This window comes from Oryctolagus cuniculus, chromosome 1, assembly GCF_051225735.1.
Source record: "Oryctolagus cuniculus isolate XC-2025 breed Fujian yellow rabbit chromosome 1, ASM5122573v1, whole genome shotgun sequence".
Lineage (NCBI taxonomy): Eukaryota > Metazoa > Chordata > Mammalia > Lagomorpha > Leporidae > Oryctolagus > Oryctolagus cuniculus.
The window spans coordinates 164,175,008-164,201,235 of record NC_142867.1 but is presented as its reverse complement, the minus strand read 5'-3'; the positions used below and the strand labels follow the sequence as shown (position 1 = coordinate 164,201,235).

At 46.9% G+C, this 26,228-nt stretch overlaps 1 protein-coding gene across 10 annotated transcripts in view; it reads right to left on the bottom strand.

Annotated features, from left to right (window-relative positions):
- SMARCA2 (SWI/SNF related BAF chromatin remodeling complex subunit ATPase 2) overlaps positions 1 to 26,228 on the bottom strand; it is a 202,724-nt gene that overhangs the window by 152,167 nt on the left and 24,329 nt on the right. For all 10 annotated transcript variants that reach the window (XM_070051411.2, XM_070051409.2, XM_070051401.2 and 7 more), the window contains 6 exons: positions 23,529 to 23,984; positions 14,041 to 14,290; positions 8,198 to 8,324; positions 5,797 to 5,970; positions 3,933 to 4,106; positions 1,189 to 1,359 (listed from right to left, as the gene is read on the bottom strand). In XM_070051411.2, the coding sequence (XP_069907512.2) occupies positions 1,189 to 1,359; positions 3,933 to 4,106; positions 5,797 to 5,970; positions 8,198 to 8,324; positions 14,041 to 14,290; positions 23,529 to 23,984 (1,352 nt within the window). The remainder of the gene's footprint in view (positions 1 to 1,188; positions 1,360 to 3,932; positions 4,107 to 5,796; positions 5,971 to 8,197; positions 8,325 to 14,040; positions 14,291 to 23,528; positions 23,985 to 26,228) is intronic.

The following is a 26,228-nucleotide window of genomic DNA, read 5'->3' as shown; positions in this document are numbered from 1 at the left end:
AACAACTTCTGCAAAACGCACCCCTGCATTAGGAAAGCCTAACGCCACCATTTGCTGAGGTCCACTTATGGAATATTCGAGAATTCTGTTTGCCTATGTGCTGCTCCTCACCAACTCCACGAAACATCCTTTTTTAAGTCAGCAATGGGAAGCTGGGATTTTGCAAAGTCTATAACGCTGCATTGACAAGAAAATGAGGTATTCCTCACCAACGAGATGTCTAAATGCAAGCCCTGAGTCATCTCGCACGCATCTTCACAATAAGGTAAGCTATCTTATGCTAAAGCAATCAGGTAGAGGAAGGTGCCTTCTCAATCATTCATTCCTCCTCCTTAATTATGAAACAGGTATGGGGATTCAGGAGCCATGAAATTAATTATTTTTTGAAAAACATTTTGTTCAATTATTCAGTGCAGAGAATAAATGATTAAATGCTACCAAGCCTCAATCTGCAAAGTTCCGACAATGTCTTGCTGTTGATGCTGGTGCCTGGCCTAATCAGAATTTTTCATGAAAACAAAATACCAAGCAAGGAACTAGCTCACTAGGTTATTTAAGCTTCACCGGGGATCTGCAGGCCAGGTCTGCACTCAGCGGCTTATTCTGGAATTGAGATGGAATATCTGCAGAACAGAGGCTCGGATCTCACCCATGGCCATTTCTCATGGTAATTCAGGTCTATTTTACATAGGACTGCTTTTGTCCTGTAATTACCTAAATCTCTTCTCTGCAGGCTCACCTCACTGCTACACCAGGGCAGCAGAACTGAATGAGCAATTCGGGCACTGCCATCAGTCCAAATAGGGTGAAATTTGTTCCAAAAGTATCCCAAAGCTATCGAGCCCATCTTCCTCCACTTCTTTCAGCCTGAATACTCTATTTCCTTCTTAATTTTCACCTTAGTTTCTTAACTCAGCAGTCTCCTGCCACCAGGGCATTAAACTTTCTTAAGCAAATATGTAATACGGTAATAAACGTGGAAACTGGGCCAGCATTGCTTCAGTTTATGATATCCAACCCATTACACTCTTATCTGCAATACCACGTCTACTATACTTCATCAACACGCTCCTGACACACTCATTCATACAACTGTTGCAAATAAACAATCTAAACCTTCCACTAGTACAGCAAGCGGCACTCTCACCAGACCCCCAGGACCCAGCCACTGCCCCCTGGATAACGTACCTTCTTCCTCCTCCTCCTCTTCTTCTTCTCTTTGGCTGCTTGGGCTTGCTTGTGCTCCCACACCAGGTTGGTGAGATTGGCCACGTACTCGTCGGTCTGCTGCAGAAGGTAGGCTAAACGCCTGTCCTTCTTTTGGTCGATCAGCTTCCTATAGCCCTCTTCATCTTCAGCCTATTCAGGAAAGAAGAGCATGGTGGCAGCACGGCAGAAGTTTGTGGACAGCTCCATTCTCCCCTCCCCGCTTCCCGTGACAATGTGAATTCTGAGTGGTGCTTGGTGTACTAAATGGCATAAAGTCGTGAAGCACAAAGGGCACCTCCCCTGCACCCTAGGACTCCAGGGCTCATGGCAAAGTCAGGGCACAAAGCCACGCTGTCTATGAGGTGTGCCATCAAGCACCGTGAGTCAGCTCTCTGTTCTGTGTTTCTGTAACTGTACCCCCACACACACACCAAAAAAAGTCAGGGTCTGTGCTGTGGTGTAGCAGCCACCACTGCAGGTGGGTGCCTGTTCGAGTCCCAGCTGCTCCCTACTAATGCACCTGGCAAAGTAGCGGAAGATGGAACAAGTCCTTGGGCCCACGAAACCCACATGGGAAACCCAGAAGAAGCTCCTGACCCCTGGCTTCAGATTGGCCCAGCTCTGGTGGTTATAGGCATTTTGGGAGTGAACCAGCAGATAGAAGACAGTTTCTCAGCCTCTGCCTCTGTCACTCTGCCTTTCAAATAAATAAATCTTTTTTAAGAAGTTAAAACTTGAAGATTCATCATCTTGAGTTGATTTTTAACTTTCTATTTGGAAATTTTTAACTATTACCAAAAGCAGAGAGCCTGGTATGATCTCCCATAGAACCAACATCAAGCAACAACAATTAATGGATGGCAACGCCTGTTTCATTGCCATCCCTCACCACAACTCCTTCTCCCAACCCACACACACTTCACTGTTTCTCAAGCAAATTCCAGACATGACATCCTTTCATTCATATGCACTTCAATAAATACTTCTAAAGACAAGGCATCCAATGCCTTCTCAGAAACAACTTTTTCTTGGCCCTGTCAAAATTGTGCGGCTGATCGGAAAGGTCACGTCTGGGAGGTTTCTGTCCTAGATCCGTGCTGACTTACAGGCCTGGCTGACTAAGGAGGAGTCGTCTAGCACCTGAGGTCGGGCACTGCTGACCCATAAAGCAGATGCAATAATTCCCACTTCCTCCTCCCGTTAAGCAACGTGATGAGGTTAAATGGATTAAAACGCCCAAGTATCCCAGGCCATTTCAAGAAAAATATTTTTTTATACATCCCGACAAAAATACCATCCAAAATATTTTTTTTCCTGCGCTAAAAGGAACACAGTGCAAACCCTTTAAGAGGCAACTCTCCTACAGGAGAGCTTGGGGTCGTCAGAGCAGGGGGTCCACCCCAGCATGTGCCCAAGTCACAGCAGCCTCATCACTCAGTCTAGCTGCTGTCTGCTCCGCGGATGAGCGGGAACCTCAAATGCTATTATAACTCTAATTGCTTTTGGTTATGGTTGATCTCACTTGAAGAAAGAGTGATAAAAAACTTCAGTTTCTCTATTATCTGTATATTCCATCATTTAATTGCAAAAATTAATGATTTGCAAATGCCTAATCATTAGTGTCAAGCCAATCTGTTACTGAAGTTCTAATATAGTTTCACTTCAGTTGAATCAGACAAATTTGACTGCCGACTGCTCAAATTACTATCAAATGGTCTCCCTAGCTAGTTAGAAATCTCTTGGAGAGTCCACTTCCTACCAAAAAAAAAAAAAAAAAAAGAAAGAAATGGAGAAGGAGGCAGGATAAGGTGGAAAGATTTAGCCCTGGACATAGGGCTTTTTAAAGCATGATGTTGACTGTCCAAACAAAATGCAAACTGGAGGGCAAACTAGGAAGATGGTGTCTCATAGAATGTTCCAGGGACATAATCATGGGCTGAGACTAATGACTTTATCTTCACACACAGCTACACACAGCTTGTACACACACAGCCTACACACAGCTTGTAGGCCTCGCATCACTACAGATCACGCACACTACATAAAACCCACGGGGTGCTCTGAGGGCCAATCCCAAAAACAAGAGGCCAATACAACCACATACTCGGGCCAGTGATGTAAACCTAAGCCCACTGGGTTTCTATCTCCATTAAAAGCTAACAGTGCAAATACAGTGGTCACCGAACAGCCTTTGACAGCCACACACCCACTACAAACAAGACAACATTTCAACATTCACTTAAAAAGCACTTGTCACGTGGATGGTGAGTAACTTCACCACTAAAAAAAAAAAAAAAAAAAAAAAAGACAAGCACCCTGGGCCTCCAAGAAGCATCAAAAAAAGAGATCTTCTTGGATCCCAAGAAACAATGTAATGAGTCACACATTCAAAAATGCTTGACCACTCATTTCAGATCTGGTCATCAAATCCCTGCAAAGCAGAGTACCTGCCTGTATGTGAGAAGCTATAATCTGCATTCTGACCAGCTTAAGACATGGAAATTCTATGCTCATCCACTGTCGTCCTAGATGTGTGATGTGTGTTGTCGAGGAACGAGGAAGTTCTCTTCTCATTCCATCCCCCAGAAGCTCAGAGGGAGAGGGACTTAGGAGTACTTGTGATGAGCAACTCTTGTTGTCTCCCTATCCCCTGCCATAGTCGGCACTCTCGGTGGCACGGATGTGAGCCCAGCATGCACCGGGCTCCCATGGGGTCCCCTCACCATCAGTCTCCGCATTCTCTCCTTCTCGATGCGCTCCGTCTCCTTCTTCTGCTCCCTCTCGGTGTTGGCGTGCCAGGTCGCCACTGCTTTGGAAAGCTTCTGGATCTTCCCCGCCACAGAGCGGTGGTACTCCTTAAAATCCTTTGCATGTTGCAAAATGCTGTTCAAGTATTCCTAAAGGATGCAAGAGGGGAAGGAAAGGACCCTTGGAACCCGTTTCCCAAGGTGCGGTGAAGAAGCCCCTCAGTGTACACGGAATAAATAGTCAAAGACCAGCCTCTGCCCTGGGAAGGTGCTCGGTGCGTCCCAGCAGCTGAGGTGTGGGACACGGAGCTGGCAGGCACGATGAGCCCTCCGCGTTGGTTTTGTTGCAGGTCTGGGGGAGACAAGCCTCCCAAGCCCCAAGGGGGTGGCCCCACAAGACTGAGAGAAACCTGCCAAGTGGCAATGATGAAATGTGCAGGTAATCCCTCTCTGACTCTAAGACAAACTTGAGGGGACGAGGACTTTGGCCTGGCGGTTAAACTCCAGTTAAAATGAGCTTGTCCGCATAGATTGCCTGGGTTCAATCCCCAGCTCCAGCTCCTGAGATCAGCTTCTTGCTAAAGCAAAAACACTGGGAGGCGACAGTGACAGCTCCAGGAGCGGGGTTCTCGCCCACACAGGGAAGACCTGGGTGTGGCTTCTGATTCCCAGCTTCAGCCTGGCTCAGCCCAGTCCCAGCCACTGCAGCTCCTGGGGAGTGAACCAGTGGATGGGGCACTTGCACTCGTGCACTCCCTCTTGCTCGTTGTTTCTCTATCTGCTTTTTCATAAGGGGAAAAAAAAAACAAAACGCACACTTCTTCTGCTCTAGCTTAAATACCTCGGAACTGTGATGCAAAATAAGTCCATAAACACTGAAACTGCCACATCTAATTTTTATTCACTTATTAAGTGAAACACGTATCCTATTTATAAAGTCCAGTATTTTTTCAAACTGAAACTTAACCACTAAATTAAGCACAATACACAAAATTTATAGGATAGTGACACAAAATCAAATTCCACACCAAAATATTTCCAACCCCCTAGAAATGTGACGGCATTAGGAGAGGAGGTGATGAAGTCATGAGGACAGACTCCTCTTGGTGGCATTAGTGTCTTTCAAAGGGTCCCCAGGGAGCTTTCCTGCTGTATTCCCATGATGCAAGGAGGCAACAAGCTGGTAGTATCCAACCCTGGGGAGGGCCCTTACCAGAACCCCACCCTGCTGGTACCCTAGTCTTAGGTGTTCAGCCCCCAGAACATTAAGAAATAAATTGCTGTTATTCATAAGTCACACCATCTCTGGTATTTCATTCTAGCACATGGAAATGATTAAGACTATACTTGATTGGAATTCAAGAAGGCTGGGCTGCACACGTCATCCTATTGGCTGATCCACTAGGCGACTTTGGCCAGGGCATCCATTCATCTGTCCTTTGTCTATAAAATGATGCTGCTTGGTCTAGTGCTTAGAATGCCAGTTAGCATCCCCATGTCCAATATCAGAATGCCTGGATGCAAGTCCCAGATCTACTTCCAATTCCAGCTTCCTGCTAATGTGTACCCCAGGAGGCCAAGTGATAGGCTGAAGCAGTCGGGTCCCTGCCACCAGTTTGGGAGACCTGGACTGAGCTCCCGGCTCCTGGTTTTGGTTGTGGCCTAGCCTGGGGCTATGGTGAGCATTTGGGTAGCTCATTTCCTCTCCTTCTCCCAAATAAATAATGGCAAAAAATATTTTTTAAATGAAAAAAGGTACTTTCCAAATGAAAAAGGGTTCCACAAGGAACCCTTCTGTCCTGGGATGGCCCCGCTCCCGCCGCGGGCACAGTGCACAGACCTGGTGTTTCTGCCGGCGCTTCCTCTCCTGCTCGATCTTCTGCTGCTTCTCCAGCTTCTCGGTCATGCGGGCTTCTCTCAGAGTCTGGCGCTTGCTCCGCTTGTATGCTTTGGAGTTGAGAGCTGTCTCGAGGGTCGTGTCCCTGCGCATGCAGGCCACCACCTCCTGTCGCAGCTGTCAAGAGCACAGTGGTGAGAGAGCTTCCCATCAGAGGCAGGGTTCCTGAACCCTGAACTCTCATTTCTGTTTAATGGAGCAAAATGGCTTCTCTCCCAGTTTCTCAATCACAGTGGGCCTTTCACCAAGCGAAGGAACTCAAATCGTACCAACTTTATGCCCTATAGTCCAAGATGCTGTAAGTTTTCTTCCAAATAAAGTATAGCATAGTACTGCTTAACAGTAAAAAGAGATAGAAAGTAGATGTCTTGGCTCCTAAATAAACTTAATTCATTTTATTTAATTATTCTAATGATATTAATGAGCTACCAAGCTCTCAAAATTTTTTTACTTCATTTTAAATGTCTTATGAACATTGACTTCCTGCTTAAAGATTAATGATGTTCCACAAAATGAATTAGAGAATTGCTCTCTGATCAAGTTGTACAGTAGCAGCAAATACTCAAACAACACAAATTTCACATTCTCAGATAACGGATGAGATACAGGAGCTTCTGGCTCCTGTCCATCAACGATATCCTATGCAAGATGCTTAAACTTTTATATCGTGGACTTATTTTAGATTATCACAAATATAGGCATGTTGTAATGGTAACAGACAGTGAGGACTTGGGAAAACATTTTACAATAATCATTCAATTGAATCTCAAATCAGCATCAGTTACAATTAATTTAATTGGGAAACTTCATAGGTAACAGATTTTTCACTAGTATCCAACAAAAATCAGAGACCAAAAAGAGGCCATCATGTGAAGCTATTGCAAGTTTGTTCCTGAAAATATGCTTGGGTCACATTCACTTAACAAAGTTTATCAAAAATTTTATTAATTCAGAATGTGAAATAACCTATAAGAAAGAAGTAAATACAATTCACATAATTTTTCCTTTGCTTTTATAAAATTTAAACCAAAATCTACTCTCTCAAACTTATAGTCACATAGCATATAGCCATCAGCGATACCCTTCTCTTACATCAAACCTGCTAAGTCAAATGTGCACTCAAGTTCATATGCCAATGGCAAGTGGAGTGGCCTTGTGATTTTAGTCACATCCTCAACAGACCAAACCATGCAATTCAAGGCTTGCAAGCTACACTTATTCATCAATAATTCATTTTGCATGCCCTGGACTTTAACAACACAAGCCCATCTGACTGACAATGAAATGCTCCATATCCCCTTTGCCTGGTGAGCACTCTGTGGCCTGGGAGACCCCTTGGGTCCCCAAGACAAAATTCTGCAAAGTGAAAATGAGCTCGATCTCATTCTACTACTCTCCCACTGATTTGGAAATCAGAACAGTGATCACTGTACTTGCTTTTAATAAGTATTCACTAAGAACCTTAGCAAGAAGAGATGATGATAATTGATTTGTCATTACCTGGGCCTGATGGGAAAAAATGCTCCTAACTTAAGTTTTGATGAATAATCAAGTTACAAGATATTGTTTTATGTAATTCTGCAAGTGATGGGATATTAATGTAGTAGAATGGCTATCACATTTTAAAATGAATTTTGTAGTCACGGCTAGCAATGTACATGGGTGCTTACAAAGAAGCTCCGATCTAGCACCTTCTTGTTTTTCCGTGCAGTCCTAAAAGCAAACATGAGCTATCCTCATTTGTTCTCAAGGGTTTTCAGCCATGGTAACAAAATGCCATAACTTTGACTTTGTAAACCATACTACTGGAGGAAAAAATGTTTCCTACACACAGAAGAGAAATACAGGATAATAAGCAGTTCCTCTCCATTACTTTCAGCTGAATGCTACTGGCCTACAAGATCGACTATTTTTCTAAGTTTATATCTTTACAACAATATTGGAGACAAGGGCTGGTGCTATGGCTTAGTGGGTAAAACTGTCGCCTGCAGTGCCGGCATCCCATATGGGTAACGGTTCAGCTCTCAGCTGCTCCCTGCTAATGCGCCTGGGAAAGCAGCAGAAAATGGCCCAAATGCTTGGGCCCCTGCACCCACATGGGAGACCAGATGAAGCTCTTGGCTTCAGCCTGGCCCAGCAATGGCTGTTATGGCCATCTGGGGAGTGAACCAGCAGATGGAAGATTTCTCTGTTTCTGCCTCTTTCTCTGTAACTCTGCCTTTCAAATAACATAAATCTTAAAAAAAAAAAAAATTGAAGCGACCAAAGGAAGCTCACAGGTCACAGTTTAAAAACAATTATATCTACTTCCTACTGCTCAGATCCACGAGGGAAAAGGAGTTACCTGACGTTGGAAATTGAGTAACCGAAGTGCTTTCAGTTCCACAGTCGCTTTGGTTCGTAAATCCGGTGGCAAAGAGCCAGGCAGATTTTCCAGTTCTTGTATCCTATGAGCTATGCGAGCCTGAAGTCTAAAGGAAATAATAAAATGGGGGAAGAGGTTGATGAACATGTACGTTACAATTTAGTCTTAGGTGATCAACAATAGCCTGAAATTCAAATTCACAGTGAGACACATTCCAGGTACTGCCGGTGGATTTCTGGCACCCAAGTATATTTTCTGACGGGAAGCAGAGAAAACTGCCCCTTGTGTCGATACAGACAGGTGCAACACGTTACTCCACTCTGGCTCTACATCCTCTCTGTGAACAGCAGGGAAGAAGGTTCAGGCTACACCTAGGGGGCAAGTCCAATGTCCGTGCTTGCTCTTAGCAGAGAGGGAAAACAGAGATAGGGAAATGTGGCTTGCTCTCTAACGCCCAGCCAGCCAGGGTGCAGAGCTGAGCCAGGATTTTTCCTCCCAACTTCTCATTGTGTCCCAAGGCAAGGGGGCCGCTGGTCCTCCCTGCCAGAGCACTGATGAAGACAGCTGTTCAAGCAGTGGGCAGGAACAGTTTTGGGTGCTGAGGCCACAGAAACCAGCCAACCCAAAACATTCAGAGAGAGCCCCGCCAACCACAACCACTTCCTCTGTGAGCAGTGCTCGCAGGAGAACAGACAAACAAGGCATTTCTGAAAACAGGGGCAGCAGCAAATAGCACTTGAAGGCTAGAAGTTTCTAGAAAAGGATGCTGGGGACTCTCATTTTAGACACCAGCAAAAATATCACTGCAGTGACTTCCTCGTTATAAAGGCAGAACGGCACTAGCAGACACCTCACCTGCTGCACTCATGTGGGACTGTGCTTCCTCTACACCTAGGAACTCCCGCATCTACAGTTCACCCAGATCCTAGTCTGACAAATACTCACGTCACCTAAGCCATTTCTTCAACTACCTGCCCACAAATGTGGGACAAAACTGCCTTGAAATAGATTCCAACAAAGAAAGAACAGTAAGAAAAGAGGTGAAATAAGTCAAATGAAATTTATATTAACTAAATGAAGTGAGTTTAACAGAACATTTTATTTCATTTTCTCTGTGTGTCTTACACACATACACACATACCCCAGCACAAAGTAAATGCTATAAATTAGGCTTTGTGTTTCCAAGGAGAAAACTGAGCAAACACATCTCAGAGCTAGTATTGGAGGGAGCCGAGACGGGAGGCCTCATTTGCCAGATACGAAAACCACTGTATTGATACTGTGGATAATTAAGCTTTCTGAGAACCTCCCTGGACCTCAACCAAAAAAGTTGAAAAGTAAGGATTTTGTTAAAAATAAATACTATGGCTTCTTTATTCCAATCTTGATGATGCTGTATATTAACATAACAAGGTAAAATCTTCTATGACTCAGATGCCATGAAATATCCCATTACTTCATGCTGCCCAAATATAAAAATGAGTGTTAGAAAAAAATACCTACAATTGTTTGGGTTGGAAGGAAAATAAAATGGCATCTTTTTCAAAAAGTTAAAAATGGCTATGAGGAAAACAGCTCACTTTTCATTGGCTTCAGTGAAAATAACATTTGCAACAAATTCTTATTTTATTTGTGTAAGTAGTGTTATTAATTTTGATTTACTGACTGATTTATCATAGCATCACTGTTCTCATTGCGACCGTGCAATTATTTTAACTGAGCATACCAGCACATGCAGCAGCACTCTTAAACGACTTAACCATGCAACAGGTCAAAAATGTGTTAGTTCAAACAACAACAAAGTAGTTCCAACCCCCCCAAACCTGCTTCCACATTTCCTTTAGCAGAGATACTCATGGACTGATCACGTTGTTTTTCTGAAATGTTCACTACATGAAACAAACATCTGCCTCATTTATCTAATTCACTTTCTTAAAAACCCACATAGTCCCAAATCTCCAAATATAGTGACAGATGAGGCTTAACAATGAGGAAATTAAGAGAAAAATCCATTATGGGTTTCTTCTAAATAAAAAATTTAAATGGAAAGAAATAAAACTGAAACAATTTTACTTCTGCAGAATTAAGACCGTGCTGAAGGACTATACTACAGGGGTGGGGGTGAGATGATGACAAATGCTTTGGTCATTGGAGCTCCTTGGCTCAGATTCAGGGCAGGTCTTTCTTGCTTGAATATCCTAGCACTCAAACTGTTTCTTGCTATCCCGGCTTCCTCTCCTGCACAGAGCGAGTTGGGTGCTGAATCAGAACTGCCTTTTCCTCAATCTGCCAAAGGGCTATGGAACTAGGACAACGGGGCTGCCGGCGTGGAGATTCAATCACACAGAACTGCAGGCGAGGAAGCCTGGGGGGTGGACAGGGGTTCTGAGGAGGCGGGAAGCGGGCGCCTGGGCCGGACGACGGGGAGCTGCGTGACTGAGCCATCAGCACGGGTGGGCGCCGGGCGCGGGGTGCATGTCTTCCCGAAATGACTGACCGTTTTTGTCAGTGAATCACAGCCTCCCTAGCACAAAGGAATCCTTATGAAAGGGAAGCAGAAGGTACCAACTGCAAGCTCTAGGAGACGAGAGCAGGCAGATTCCGCGGTAACTTGGCGTGGCGGGGAGGGGTGGCAGCCAAGCACCAGGAGGGGCTTCTTCAACAAGGAAAAAGATATCCTTGCTGTTGCTGTTGCTAATAGAAATCTTCATTGTAAATAACGCTCCTCTCCAGACAATTTCATCTTGCCGGCAATGGAATTCAGCAGGTAGCCTGCTAAGGAGATTCAGGATTCTCAACTTCCCGAAACAACACCACCATGTAATACTGCATAACTGCGGGAGACTCATTTAGTGTCCTCACGAGTACAGAAAATTGAAGCAGAATTAGGTCACTCTGGTTTTTCATACAGATTGAACAGTAAATCAAGAGGGGTTACTGCTCTGGCAAGAAAAAAAGAGTTCCATTAAAGGCAACAGATATTTGTTCAGGTCCAGAGGAGAAGTTTATGATTCCTGGAGGAGAGTTATTTGAACAGAAAATGACACTGGTACATTTTGTTCCTTCAAGGAGCTGAGTGACACTTTCAAAAGAGACAGAGTGCGTGTGACTTTGGCAACTCTGCTACTAAAGTAGCTGCTGGTAATTTTTGAGAAGAAATTTTCAGAGTTGTACAGGAGCCAAGGGCAGAGCCAAAAAATAAAATAAAACCCACACAGGTAAGCAAAGCAGCCTAGGCCGGGTTTCTGAAGAAGCCAGGGTAGACTACTGCTTCTAGTGAAATTCTAACTTGACTCCAGAGAGGGCTCATAGAAGGAGATGTCCTTCCCCAATGCACCCTGCCGAGAGTGAACATCAGTGGAATCTCTGATCAAGCATCTACCTGTGAATGGAAGAAACTGAAGCTGGGCAGACTGAGAGGGCAAAGAAAGTGTGCCCCAATGAAGAAAAGCACATGGAACTGAGCGCTTCAAAACACTTGCGGGAGGAGCCAGTGTTGTAGCGTAGAGGGTTACAGCTGCAGCTCGCGACGTCAGCATCCCATATGGGCACCGGTTCAAGACCCGGCTGCTCCACTTCCGATCCAGCTCTCTGCTATGGCCTGGGGAAAGTAGCAGAAGATGGCCCAAGTGCTTGGGCCCCTGCACCCACGTGGCAGATCCATATGAAGCACCTGCCTTCCAGCTTTTGCAGCCACTGGGCGTAAACTAATGGATGGAAGGCTTCTCTCTTTCTGTAGCTCTTTCAAGTAACTAAATAAATCTTTAAAAATAATGTTCGTGGGAAATGCCCATGATTTGCTAGCTCCATTTTCCATAGACTTTTTTTTGGAAGTACCCTCCTATCACTGATACTACAGAGAGAAGCAATAAAATCCTATCGTAAGAGAAAGACGGTATAAAAAAAAAAGATCCAATTTAAATGAGAAAAAATGTTTTAAGAAAGACAGATTTGAGGCAACGTGTTCGTAGACAGAAGCTTATTTATGCTACAAACGAATAAAGAAGGTCAATTTGTCAAAATTCTGATTTTAGGATGAACAAGGAAAAGCAGACAACTGACTTAGATGTTTAAAAAAACTACAAGAGTCTGACAATTTCCTTTTAATTTTCGTAGACAAGGTAAGTGATATTACAATAGCCAAAGAAATTATCATACGTTAAAGAATTTCTGACAAGTGTTATTTGCTCAAACTAAGTTTACCCAATTGTAAAGGTTTTTTTTTTTTTTTTTTTTTTTTTTAGACCTTGCCCGATTCACTGATGAGATGATAAAAATGCACTAACCCTGGTTCCTGGTGATGAAAGCTAGTGAAGCCATTCTGTCCCAGAGGGCCGAGGGCTGCTACCAGCTCCGCCACAACGCCGGCCCCCAGGAAGTCAGACTGTTACACTAACTGCTCCATGGCCCTTTATCCCATGTTTGACCTTCTTTTAATACGTTGACCTTTTTTATTCAGTGGAAGCATAAAGAAAGAACCGCACACGAAGACTGTTTCTCTGCCTCGGTGTGCAGTATTTGACTTTATAACCCAGAAAACCTAGCAGAAGTACTGAAGTATCAAGTGATGGTGGGTACCAGGCAGTCTAGACACACACACACACACACACACACACACACAAAATGCTGGAAACAGGGGCCAAAAAGCTCCAAGCTGAGAATTAGCAATGATCACGAGAGCAGGCACACTCTTCACTCGTAGAGCTATCCACAAGTTACTGTGACTTCCTTCAGGGTAAACTCTCCAAGCTTTATATCTGACACTAAAGAAGTCTACAATAAGTCTTTTCCACAAAGATTGAGGTCACATCTTTCAAGGAGTTCACACAGAGCTTCTTAATGTTCTCCAGAATTTTTAGACTCTAATTTTGCTTTTGGATTAAGAAAGTTTGAGAAATAGTAACAGCTAATGTTCTGAGACTGCTTCCCTATCATTTCACCTTCCCGGCTCTGTGCGAGGCACTCTAGCGTCCTGGTTTAACCTGTGCGGAGACTGAGTCGCAGACAGACCTACATTGGCCGTGGTGACTCAGGGGGTCACCCCAGGGAGTTCTGACAGGCTCCATCCCCAACATCTCAGCTTCGTTTTCTCGTGCCTCGCTACTTCCTGGATTCCCTGTCCGCCTGTCAATAACCATCAGGAATCTGCCAACCACAACCCGCAGGCCAAACCCTGCCCACAGCTGGCTTCTGTAAATAAAGTTTTATTGGGATGCAGCCAATCCATTACCGTTGTGTGGGTGTTTTGGGACAGACAGGGCAGAGCTGCCAAGCTGTGTCACAGCTAACTGCGTGTGTCAGAAAATACTGACTAGGCCTTTACTTGAGAAAGTTTCCCAATCCCTGATTTAGATAAAAGTGCCACACAGGTGAAAGTTAAGTTTCTAGGGTAAGAGTGTAAATAAGTACCCCATATAAAGACACATACATAGGGCTTACCCCTGAAGCTGGACCATGCAAGAGACCCAAACACGCACAAAGGATAACAAAGGACATATTAGATGCCAAGCCCTCATGATAAGATTTGGTATCTGGAGGTAGGCCATGAACTTGAAGTTAGGCCTTCACAACATATACCAGCCCACCTTGCTCAAGTGTCAAGAACACAAACCACAAACAAAGACCATGCATTATAACCCATGCTGGACACTTTCCTGATCCATAGGCAATCCACTTTGGCCTTCTGGTCTTCCAGTTCCCAGTGCCTACCCAAGCCTCTAGCATTTAGGCCCCTCTGTTGGCCCCCAGAAGAATGGCTCCAACCCAGGGAGGGGGCAGCTCAGCCCCAGGCCGCTCGTCCCTTCCCTAGCGGGGTGCAGTACCTGTATTCTCGTTCCTGCAGAATCTCCACGGGGTCCAGGCCTTGCGGCTTCTGGATGGGGCTGATGCGGCTCTGCTTCTGCTGCAGCTGTAGGATGGGCGAGGGCTGCCCCGGAGCTGGGGCCTGCACCGACGGCCCGGGCACGGCAGCCGCGGGGGGCTGGGCGGCAGCTGGGGGCGCGGGCGAGGGCCGGCCGCTGAGTGCCTGCAGCTTCTGTGGGGTGCCTGGACCGCTCAGCTCCTGCCCTGGGCCTGCAGGACAAGAGGGACAAAGGCAGTTGGGGCAGGACGACGCCCTGCAGGCCACACCTGCCCGCCACTCCTGGGGCTCAGGGACAGGACCACTGTGTGTCTCAGAGAGCTAAGGGAAGAGAAGGAAAAGGAGGGCACAGAAGGGAGAGGAGCAAGCAGGGAGGCGAGGGAGGTGAAAAACGGAAAAGGGAAAAGAAGAAAGGGCGCGAGCCTCCATCCCTAGGGAAATGGACAATCACTAATAAGCATGGAGGAAAATGACTCTTCCATAATAAACTGATTAACAAAATGACAGGTCAGCTGTGGATGTGGGTTTTTATAAATAATGACAGGCACCTCTCAGGTTCAAAGAGAGGGAGGAAGTTACACAACAGTCAGATGCAGGGTGAGTGTGTTCGTAAAACTGCACTTTGCAAATCACACCGCAAGCCCCCTTAGGGCAAACCTCTGTCCCAATCCGGAATGGCCCTGCGGTTAGAACCAGTGCTTTACAGACAGGTGCAGAGCTGGCCAGACTTCTCATGGGAACTAGATGCAGGACTCTTTTTCATCCTTAGTGACTCAAAAAAGTGTATTTTCATCAGGGCATCTCAGGAACTTAAGTCTTTTTACTACCTATTAGAAAATGTTAATAAAAACACTCAAAGTTGGGGGAAAAAAAATCCCATTCTATCTAATAAAAATGAGCAAATATTAAGATTCAAGAGAATATTCTTCTTACATTATTGAACAACATGCAATCTTTAAGCTTATCAAAACTACTTGATAAGTTAAAGTACTTTGCCATATTAAGTTCAGGAGTCTAAATTAACTACTAGGCAGAGATCTGAAGTAAGTGCTCCATGTCTCCTTGCAGGTAACTTTTTAGTTACTTTAGAGTGATAAGTAAGATTAATGATGATACCAGATGAGCTGGTAAATGAAAAATAAAATTCAGGAAGCAGATGCTAAACCCTCTAAAAAGGCACTCTTTTTTTTTTTTTTGACAGGCAGAGTGGACAATGAGAGAGAGAGACAGAGAGACAGGTCTTCCTTTGCCGTTGGTTCACCCTCCAATGGCCACTGCGGCCGGCACATCACGCTGATCCGAAGGCAGGAGCCAGGTGCTTCTCCTGGTCTCCCATGGGGTGCAGGGCCCAAGTACTTGGGCCATCCGCCACTGTACTCCCGGGCCATAGCAGAGAGCTGGCCTGGAAGAGGGGCAACCGGGACAGAATCCGGCGCCCCAACCGGGACTAGAACCCGGTGTGCCGGCGCCACTAGGCGGAGGATTAGCCTAGTGAGCCGTGGCGTCTGCCTAAAAGGCACTCTTTCAAGTATTTTCTGTATCTTTTCTAGGAAGAAACAGATATCAGATGGTAACAAAGGAAGGGTCTATACACTTCAGAGCAACTGAATAATTAACCATAAAATAGACAGACACGATGAAAAAGTGAACACGTTTATTCCATTTCCAACAGGTGCCACTTGGAAAAGTGCTTAAATGACAATGCACAGAAAGCTGTTAGCCACAGAAGGCAAGTCAAGGATTAGAGTAAACCGCTTAGCAAACTCCAGTGTGCAATGTGTGCTGCATGTGTGGCACGCGTGTGCGTGTGCATGTGCATGTGGGTGTGGGTGGTGTTACCACCCTTTCTTTCCCCTCCTAAAATTAGGCAAAATTTCCCAAAACACAGAGCACTTGAGATCAGATTTCATCTTGATATAATGTGCAGCCCCGGTTCTAAGAACTGATGGAAAACTCCGGGGAGGAAAAGGGGCTCTCTTTGTCCTGTGGTTCAGGTGCGTGGACAGGCCACACAATAAAAAGGGTCTTTCCGGCCAAGCAGCTTCTCTCCTTCTGAATGGGGGCTCCTGTCAGCCAACGCAGGGCTCTTTGTAGTATTTTACATCTGGACTTGCTTTCAGCCTTCTACAGGACACCAGTTTCTACACATTAAATCTCAACGTTGTTGGCCGATGCGTTGAGTTACAGAGGCAAGTTTGAGACTATGTCCCCCTAGGGGGGGCCCTTCCTACAAGGCACACTTCCCTGTGGTTGGTTCAGGCGTGAGCCCGGTGAAGAAGAGCAGTCGCATTACTGCTCCGTGAGGAGCCCGGGGTGCTCCTTAGCGAGCCCCAGGAGACGGGCAGCAGCCACTTCTGAAGACAGGAGTATACTGAGGATGACCTTAGGACACGGAGGGCAACAAAAAACCACTCCCCCCCCCCAAGAGAAAACCTGAATCGAACTGATAAAGTCGCAGTCGTGAGCCCATGCTCCCTCTCCAGGTGCTCTCCTTCAAGGCCGGGGCACCCAGGAATCCCCAGCGGTGTACCTGTTACACTCATCTCCCATGCTGGGTGCTCCTTTCTTTGGCATCACTGCCTGTATGGGGACACAGAATCCTAGAAGGACTCTGAGACATATTCAAGTCCCTGAAAAACCCATATGGCCCCAGGGGAGATGCTGGGGTGCAGCAGGCTGAGCCTCTGTCTGCGATGCCAGCACCCCAGAGGATCGCTGGTTCGTGTCCCAGCTATTCCACTTCCAATCCAGCTCCCTGTTAATGCGCCTAGGAAAGCAGTGGAAGACAGCCCAAGTGCCCATGTAGGAGACCCGGAAGAGGCACCTGGCTTCTGGCTTCAGCCTGGTCCAGCCCCAGCTGTTCGGGGAGTGAACCAGCAGATGGAAGACTGTTTCTCCCTCTCTTCTCTCTGTAACTCTGCCTTTCAAATAAATCAATCTAAAATAAATAAATAAAACCCTATCTCCTCAAAGAAAGGCATCCAGCACACGGCAGCACACATTCAGGTTTCAACCCTGAACTTGATCTGATATATACCTGGCAGGCCTTCTTCAGTGGCTAAATGCAGACATTCTAATGGGGGGGGGGCGCATGCAGGATTATACCTTTAACTCTAGGAAACTGAGAATACTACAGTCAGCACAATGCACTACATAAGCAAGTTTCAAACGCCCCGTGTTCATCCAGAAGGAACTGAAGTTTGATCTAAGCTCTACCACCTGCTGGTTGGGTACACCTGAGCAAGCTCCTTCACTGTCCTGTGCCTCAGTCTCCTCATCTGCAGAATGGGGGCAACAGCAGTACCCAACTCACAGGCCGGCGGTGAGGGTGCATGCCCAGCCATCAGTGCTTGTCATTGCCAGCCACCAAGGACAGGACAGCACACAGGCCTGATGCAATCACTCAACTCTACAGAATTGCAAAAACGTTTCTGTAGTTAAAAAGCAGAGGCCAACACAAGGTTTGAGGAAGATGGAAATAAAAAGACAAGCTTATTTTGGTGCAAAAAAAAAAAAAAAAGTGGCGATGCATAATGTTCTGTGGTGTCACACTTTTCTGGCCGGTGCCAGGCCTCGGCTGTGGCCCCTGCGCTGGGCTTCCTGCTTGTTCTCTGGCAGAGCGCCACTGAAGCAAACTCTGCTGTCCGAGCCAAGGCCGCAAGCTGGCAGACTGTGTAGGTAGGCCCGCTCCTCCCTCCCACAGAGCACCTAATGCAACGACACGACATGTGCCCAGCCCCTGGCTACCTCCTCACCAGGGCGCCTCTGCCTGCCGGGTTTGCCCTGTAGAGCCGGACAGAGGTCTGTCCCAGGCCACACGACCCTGGTCGGCTCCACATGACCCTTCCCCAAGATCTTCCGCTGAAAGACCAATTGCATTCCTCCGTTTCTCTCTCTCTCTCTCAATAAACGGTTCAGCCTTCATCATCATGACATCTTCCTTCCCTCCAGTCCTCAGCCCTCACCCTAGGAGCCAACACACGTGCAGCCCCAGGCCCTGCACGGGGAGTGCAGCGCTGCGGAGGGGATCTTCACGGGTGGTTTCCCATCCCAGCACCTCCACCTTAGGACACAGAGCAACAGACTTCTTAGATGCCTAAGGTCTCACGGGCACCGAATTTCCATGCATGCTAGACGTCTCCCTTGACTTTCTGGAACACAGGCCATAAATGCAAAAGACGGTTCCAGGCATTGAATTAGAATTTAAGAACTTTCCACGAGTTGGAAAAAGAAATGTGGTGAAGCATATTTGTGGCACAGAGGGTTAAGTCTCTGCTTTGGACACTGGCTCCAGTTCGAGTCCTAGCTGCTCCACTTCAGATCCAGCTCCCTGCTAAAGCACCTGGGAAAACAGTGGAAGATGGCCCAAGTGCTTGGCCCCTGTCACCCTCATGGGAGACCCAGATGGAGTTTCAGGCTCCAGGCTTCAACCTGGCCCAGCCCTGGCTGTTGCAGATGTTGGGGGAATGAACTAACAGATGAAAGACCTCTCTCTCTTTTTCCCTCTGTCTCTGCTACTCTGTCTTTCAAAAAAAAAAAAAAAAAAAAAGTAAATCTTCTTAGAAATAAACATTAAAATAAATAAACGGAGCATCTAAAAAAATCTGAGCTATCAAAAAAAGGAGTGGGAATTGGGAGGGCAAGCCCTGGAACCCATAAAAAGGGCAACAAAACCTTTGTTTGCTACCATGAAGGACCTCCCTAATCCCCCAAAACCCAAAACCTTTTTTGTCCTCATTTTTTAAATTTGCTTTCATCTCTAAAAGGAACAGTGAATCAAAAAGAGAAGAAAAGCAGGATTTACACGGTCCCCATGGCAGCCACGGATGCCCAGCCTTGCAGCCCTGGCAGAACCACTGTGGGGCCACGCCCAGCGCAAGGTCAGACTCAAACTGTGACTCTGGGTGCGTGGCTAGAATGACATCACATTCCCTGGCCCAGAACACTCTCTTCCCCTATGAACGACCCTCAGAAATATGACAAAAGAAACCCATGAGTCCCACTACCTCCAGAGAGAGGGACATCCTGAAACTCATTTCCCCCCGGAAACATTAGCAGAGGTGTTTACAAGCCATTTTAATTTTTTTAAGGGGGATATAAAAACTAATGATTAACTACTCATTTAAAAAAATTTTTTGATCTCTTCTGGCTTCTCCTAAATGCCAATCTAAAAAAATGCTGTGTTTCCTTAGGCAAGCTAAGGCTTGAGGTCAAGACCCACGAATCTGGCATACACACTCCTTGGAGGTGGCAGGATGGGGCTTGTTCTTTTTGAAGGAGGTCTCTTCCTTTCCTCTTTATCCATGGTCTCTGTCCACTCTGCCATCAAGCCTCACATGCCCCCCCCCCCTTATTTCTAGAAAACCTGGCTTAGAGAGACAAGACACAGGCAGTGAATAATGAAGTGAACGAACTCTAATGACAGACACCTGACAGAGGAAGATGCAGGTGTTAGAGCTGGGTTTAAACAAAAGTGGAGCCTTCTCTTCTAGAAATGATGGGGAAAACACACTCACAACTGGGTTTAGCAGCACAGGACCCACACACAACGCACAACAAATAACTGAAACTGCCTCCCACAAATGTTGCTACTTCTGTCTTGTTATTGTAACTTGAGATGAAAAGTTTTCTCAAACCCATCCTTCCACTTCCTACCAGTTTAAGTAATACTTGGGAATCTTTTTACTGAGTCTGGGTTATCCTTTAAAATACTACAGCTTGGGGCTGGAGCTGCGGCGTAGTGGGTAAAGCCACAGCCTGTAGTGCCGACATCCCATATGGGTGCCGGTTCTAGTTCCGGCTGCCCCACTTCCAATCCAGCTCTCTGCTATGGCCTGGGAAAGCAGTAGAAGATGGCCCAAGTGCTTGGGCCCCTGCACACGCGTGGGAGACCCGGAGAAAGCTCCTGGCTCCTGGCTTTGGATCAGCGCAGCTCCGGCCGTTGCAGCCATTTGGGGAGTGAACCATCAGATGGAAGACCTCTCTCTCTCTGTAATTCTGTCTTTCAAATAAATAATAAATCTTAAAAAAAAAAAAAAAACATAGCTTTGGGAGAGTATCGCGGCTCAGTGGGTTAACCAACTGCTTGGCTCACCTGCATCCTGCATCAGAGTATCTGGGATCAAGTCCTGGCTGCTTTTCTGATTCAGCTTCCTGCTAATGCTCCCAGGGTGGCAGAAGACTGCCAAGTTCCTGCCATTCACATAGGAGACTCAGATGCAGTTCCTGGCTCCTGGCTCTTGGCTTCAGCCTAGGCCACCCCAGGCTGCTGTGGGCAATTGGGGAATGAACCATCAGGTGGAAGATCTTTCTCTCTCTCTCACTCTTGCTCTCGCTTTCTCTCTAGCTCTCTCCTTCCCTCCTTTGCTCCCTCCCTCCTGCTCTGTCACTCTGCTTTTCAAATAAATAAATAAATAAATGACCCTTTCAAAAACAGACCAGTGCTTGTGGAAGTCTGTGATAAGGTGAGACTCCAGGACAAGTAGTTCGTGTAGTACATTAATGCTCACAGGATAAGGTCCAGACCTTTGGAGAGATTCAGATGTTGGTCCTTCCTCTCCTTCAAACCATTAGCTATTTGGTTGCCACCAACTGGCCTCTGCTTGAAAGCTCTTAAAAATCAATACTGTTCATCCACTGAGATAGGGGATAGCAACATGACCAACACGTCAGACTACTGGGGGCTGAGCCAGGAAATAGTTAATGTGTGTCAACTGCTTCTTCCTGGGACCAGCCTGTGAGTAAGCTCAGACACTCAATAAATACAAGCAGCCCACATACATAGGAAGGGACTTTCAAGTAAGCTGCAACTAAAAGATGACTACAGTTTGGTGCAAAGCATAAGGGAAATCTACATGTGGTTTTACGGAACACGCATGAACGTTCCAAAGGCTCCACTACACGTAGACAGCCTTTGCTTGTATCCGGCTGCATTTCTGAGAGGTGGAGCTTTACAGCTTCAAAACTCGTAAAAATACTGAAGAGTTAAAATGACAGTTTCTACATGGTTTTCTGACCTTCCTAACCTAGTGCTAGGTCTGACAAATGGCTCCATGATAGCCACACAGGAATGATGAGCTGAAATGACACTTTCTGGCTATGGTCTAGATGTCTGTGATCCCCCCAAATTCATATCCTGAAATGTGAACCCCAAGGCAATGGTATAGGAGATAGGACCCTTGGGAAGTTATTAGGGCATGGGGAGCTGAATCCCTATGGGTGGAATTAGTGTCCACTTCTGTCTTTGAAAGGCAGAGAGAGGGAGAAAGAGACAGACAGAAAGGCACAGAGAGCTCTTCCGTCTGCTGGTTCACTCCCCAAATGCCCACAACACCCCGAGGGCTGGGCCAGGCTGAATCCAGGAACCAGGATCTCAATCTTGTTTTTATTTATTTTATTTTTTTTTTTTTTTGACAGGCAGAGTGGACAGCGAGAGAGAGAGACAGAGAGAAAGGTCTTCCTTTGCCGTTGGTTCACCCTCCAATGGCCACCGTGGCCGGCACGCTGCGGCCAGCGCACCGCGCTGATCCGCTGATCGGATGCCAGGAGCCAGGTGCTTTTCCTGGTCTCCCATGGGGTGCAGGGCCCAAGCACTTGGGCCATCCTCCACTGCATTCCCTGGACACAGCAGAGTGCTGGCCTGGAAGAGGGGCAACCGGGACAGAATCCGGTGCCCCGACCGGGACTAGAACCCGGTGTGCCGGCGCCGCAAGGCGGAGGATTAGCCTAGTGAGCTGTGGCGCCAGCCTAGGATCTCAATCTTGTTCACAGGGATTCATGTACTTGAGCTATCACCTGCTGCCTCCCAGGGTACACAGAAGCAGGAAACTGGAATAAGAAGTGCAGCTGGGACTCAAACCCAAGCACTCTGATATGAACTGTGAGTGCCACAAGAGGGGTATTAACCTCGGTGCCAAACGCCTGCCCAAATTAGCGCCGTTATAACAAAAGACCCCTTTCACCACGTGAAGACACAGTGGAAAGCTGCCACTCCTGACCCAGGAAATACCAGATCTGCAGGCACCTTGATCTTGGACTTTCTGGTCTGCAGAAATGTGAGAAATTAATTTCTGTTTTTCATCAGCTGACCAGGATATAGTATTTGTTGTATAGCCCAAACAGATGTAGGCACTCACTGTCTCTACAACTAGCAGGAACAGTTTGGAGCTGCCTCTGGCAGAAAAGAGCTGAAAGGCAGAATATCAACATTGATAAACCCATGAAGCGGAACCTCTCCCACTGTGAACGTCCCAAAACCTAGGAAGAGCTCCGAGATCCCACGCTGACGGCTCCCAGTGACCAGCGTGCCATGGCTCACCCAGATGAGTGGAAACATTCCCAGGAAATGGGACTGGTGTCAAAGAAGGACCACACTCCCTACGCGCCAAGGCTTCCCAGGAGGAGGACCACAAAGTCTCTGCTTTCCTGAGTTCTTTCCAGAAACTTCCTACAGAAAGCACACCCTATACTCTCAACACTGCCGAATGCCACCTGTGAGGTCAAGCTGGCCCACTAGGCGGCCACGTACAGGAAGGTACCATCTTTATGCACTGCACAGTGTCAGAGCTCCAGGCCACATCCCAGGGTCCCAGGGCACCTGCTCTTCTACTTATTATGAACAAATGTTACAGAGGTTTTCATCACTCAGTGTCTGTTATAATAATGAGGATGAGGATGAAGATGATGGTGATGGTCATTTAAAGAAACAAAACACCCAACCAGGAAATGTACTTTACACACACAGGCTAGAAACTGCCCTGTGCCCTCTGAGAAACAGGGAAGCCAGCTCTTTCCAGACAGTGACCGCAAGGTGTCTGCCCCGTCGACTCTGGCCTCGACCTGGCAGGACACTCGAGCCACTGTCGGAGCTGGGGAACAGCCACCAGGAGGGCTCTTGGGGCTTCCACCCTCCTGACCTCCATTTCCTACTTCTGTTTCTATTTCCCTTGTTCATCACTTGCTGCTTGATAACTAATTTTACTTCAGGTTGGCTCCTTGGAAGCTTCCCCAGATGCTTGTTCACAATAAAAAGGGGTGGAAATCAATCAACCAACAACTCTGAGATGGCTCTGGTGAGGCCAACTCGAGGCCAGAGGGTTCTGTCCAGGGAACACAGCAGGTACAAGCGTCCTTAACCCGGGGCATGTGGTAGGGCCTCTGAGAAATCTCAAGATGTCTACGACATCTCCCGGGAGCTGTCATGAGTGACAGCGCTGTTTTTCCCAAGGCCCAGCCTGGCACGGGAGTCTGCAGAGGCTAAGAAGCACTGTTCTAGGACTCCACTGCAAGGGGCCAGAAAGCCAGGCCACCTGAGTGGTCCCAGAAAAAAAAAGGCCCACAGAAGCTGCCGCCAGCCCCGGGTTCGCGCGAAGCCACTGCCTGTGCACGTGAGCAGTCTGTCTCACCCACGCTGTACCCTGGCATCACTCATCTGCTCGCATCTGAACCTACCAGATGGTCTGGCGGGGCCACCAAAGGCCATCAGCGTTTGTGGCAGCTGAGCTTGCTGTTGCTGCTGCTGCTGCTGCTGCTGCGGCTGCGGCTGCTGCTGCGGCTGCGGCTGCTGCTGTTGCTGCTGCTGCGGCTGCTGTTGGGGCTGCTGCTGGGGCTGCTGCTGCATGCCGGGCAACGTCCTTTTCCCCTGGACTGCGAGCTGCAGTGTTTCGGGGAGGGGCTGGCCCCGGGCCAGCATTTTGTAAGCTAAAATCTGAGCTCGCAGCTGATGCAGCTGGACAGGGCTGAAAGGCGAGGGACCTCTATTGGGCTGGCTCATGGCCTGCGGATCTCCCTGGATGAGGGGCCCTGGCTGGTTCGGTGGCATCTGGGGCGGGGTTGGGCCTCCTCCGGAGATAGGGCTGGAGACGTGCTCTGGGGCTCCCAGTGGAGATGGATGCGGTGACATGTAACCTACAATAAAGCACACAAGGAGATCAGAGGCTGTCCCCCACGACCCTGAAGGAGAGGCATTCCTGAACACTCTAGTAATTTTCTAGAATAACACAAGACAATAGAAATGTGAATTCTATGTAGCTTAACAATTACATACAGTTTAAAAGCGAAATATAGGGGCCAGCATCGTGGTACAGCAGGTTAAACAGCTGCCGTCCGCAAGGCCACAATCCCATATTGGAGTTCCAGTTCCAGTCCCAGCTGTCCTACTTCCAAAATAAGTATGTCTGTCTGTCTCTCTCTCTCTGTAACTGCCTTTCAAAGAAACATATAAATCTTAATAAATGGTACATATATTTTAGAAATATGCACAATTTAAAATGTTCTAGTAGCCACATTAAAAAAAGCAAAAGAAACAAGTTAAATTTAATGCATTTTACTAAAGACAATAAATGCAAAACATTTGCCTTCCAAAATATAAACATTAGTGATGGGATATTTCTCGTTCCTTTTCACACTGAGTCTGTGAAATCCAGCAAGTATTAAACCCTCACAGCACATCTTGATCCGGGGCCAGCCACAGGGGCAGCAATCAACGGTCATCTGTATCCCAAGAAGCAAACTGTAACAGCGGCTGTACACCTACAGGAAAAGCATTGGGAGACAGGGCACTACACCTCAAAGCAGCTCCAGGCTAGAGAACAAAACCTGAAGGCTTTTCATATATCTCAAGGGGCAATTAAGAGTGTCGTGTATTTGGCTTATTACATACATGATGGGTAACTTGCAATTACTGAGGGCCGACATGCTGCAGACCCTCTACTTGGCACTGCACGTGACTGTCTCACAGGTGTTCTCAGAGCCTGATCTAAGACTGAGCACCAGCATCTTGTCTGGGAGGAGCAGGAATGGCGATGGGTACGAGAAGGTGGCACCGGAAGGGAAGGCAGCCAAGAACAAGTGTTATCATCAAGTCAGCCGCTACACTGGGTATTTCAAGGCTAATCCAGCACAGACGCTGTAGGATAACTTGCCTCTGAGTTATCCAGGGAAGGGGCAAAGAAGCTGGAATACGCAGATCTTACAGTCATCAGTTCGTGGTTGTAAATCTGGGTTCTGGGGACCGCTGGTCTCCTGACGCTTTCTACGCATGGGCACGATCAATGTCAGCGACTGGAAATGAACCCAGCTGGTGGCTGTGGTTGGTGGGGGAATAAAGCGGGTGAGGGGATCCAGTGGGAACGCACAAAATAGAGCACCCATGATTTCTTCAGTGCTCACAACAACCCCGGAGGATATAGACTGTCCCCACATTTCCACGACATGAGGAGACATGCTGAGAGTGAGCGACCCCAAGTGACACAATCCAATCTTGACAGCTCCAAGATTTAAGCCAAGGCCCATTCCATGAGCTGATACAAGTTTGGTTGCATAAACGATGGACTTAACATCCCCAAAATCATCCAGCACCACTTAAAACCAACCAAAATAAGCTATGTGGGTTTTCCAAGATCTCACTGGGAAATTTAAGAACACTTTTCTGGAAAAGAAGAACCAAAACGCACACAAATGTTACAGAACTTCTTTCAGGAGATGACGTGTAAGGCCTGGCTGACAGGTTCCTGGAAACCTGTGACTGAGTGTGGGTGGAGGGGATCCAAGGGCAGGCAAGCGAACTGGGTCATGGTCATCACTCAAGGTCACCACCAATGGGTCTGTTGGATGCCTCCTGGATGTTTGCACCAGTGTCAAATTTGAACAGAAAGAGCTCAGCTCGTCTATGAAGAATCAAGAGGCCCAAGAATATGTGACCCCCACTGACTGGGGGAGTCACTGTCACCATTCACACAGCCTAGAGAAAATAAAGGACACAGCTACTTCCATCTCCAAGTGCCATTTGGAAAGAGAAGCAAGTTTAGCAAGATCCCCAAAGACAAAGAATGGGTTTTGCTTTATTAATCAGTAAGAAGGAGAACATTCGGGGAAATCCTGCCCTCAAGAGAACCGAAGAACTGCTAAGTCTCCTTCCCTAAATCCCTACTCTAGAAGTGATTAGAATTCCAGTTGGTTTTACAAATCAGCCAAGAAAAGCCCCCCTGAAGTCAGCCTGCAAGACTAGCAGAAATTTAAATCCCAACGTGTTGTTATTTATAACAATAAACATTTAGGGAATGTCAACAACATATACTTAACTTTGTCATTAACATTCTTTCTCCTTAGTAAGTCACTTTCATCCCTTAATTGTAACGCTGGTGTAAACTG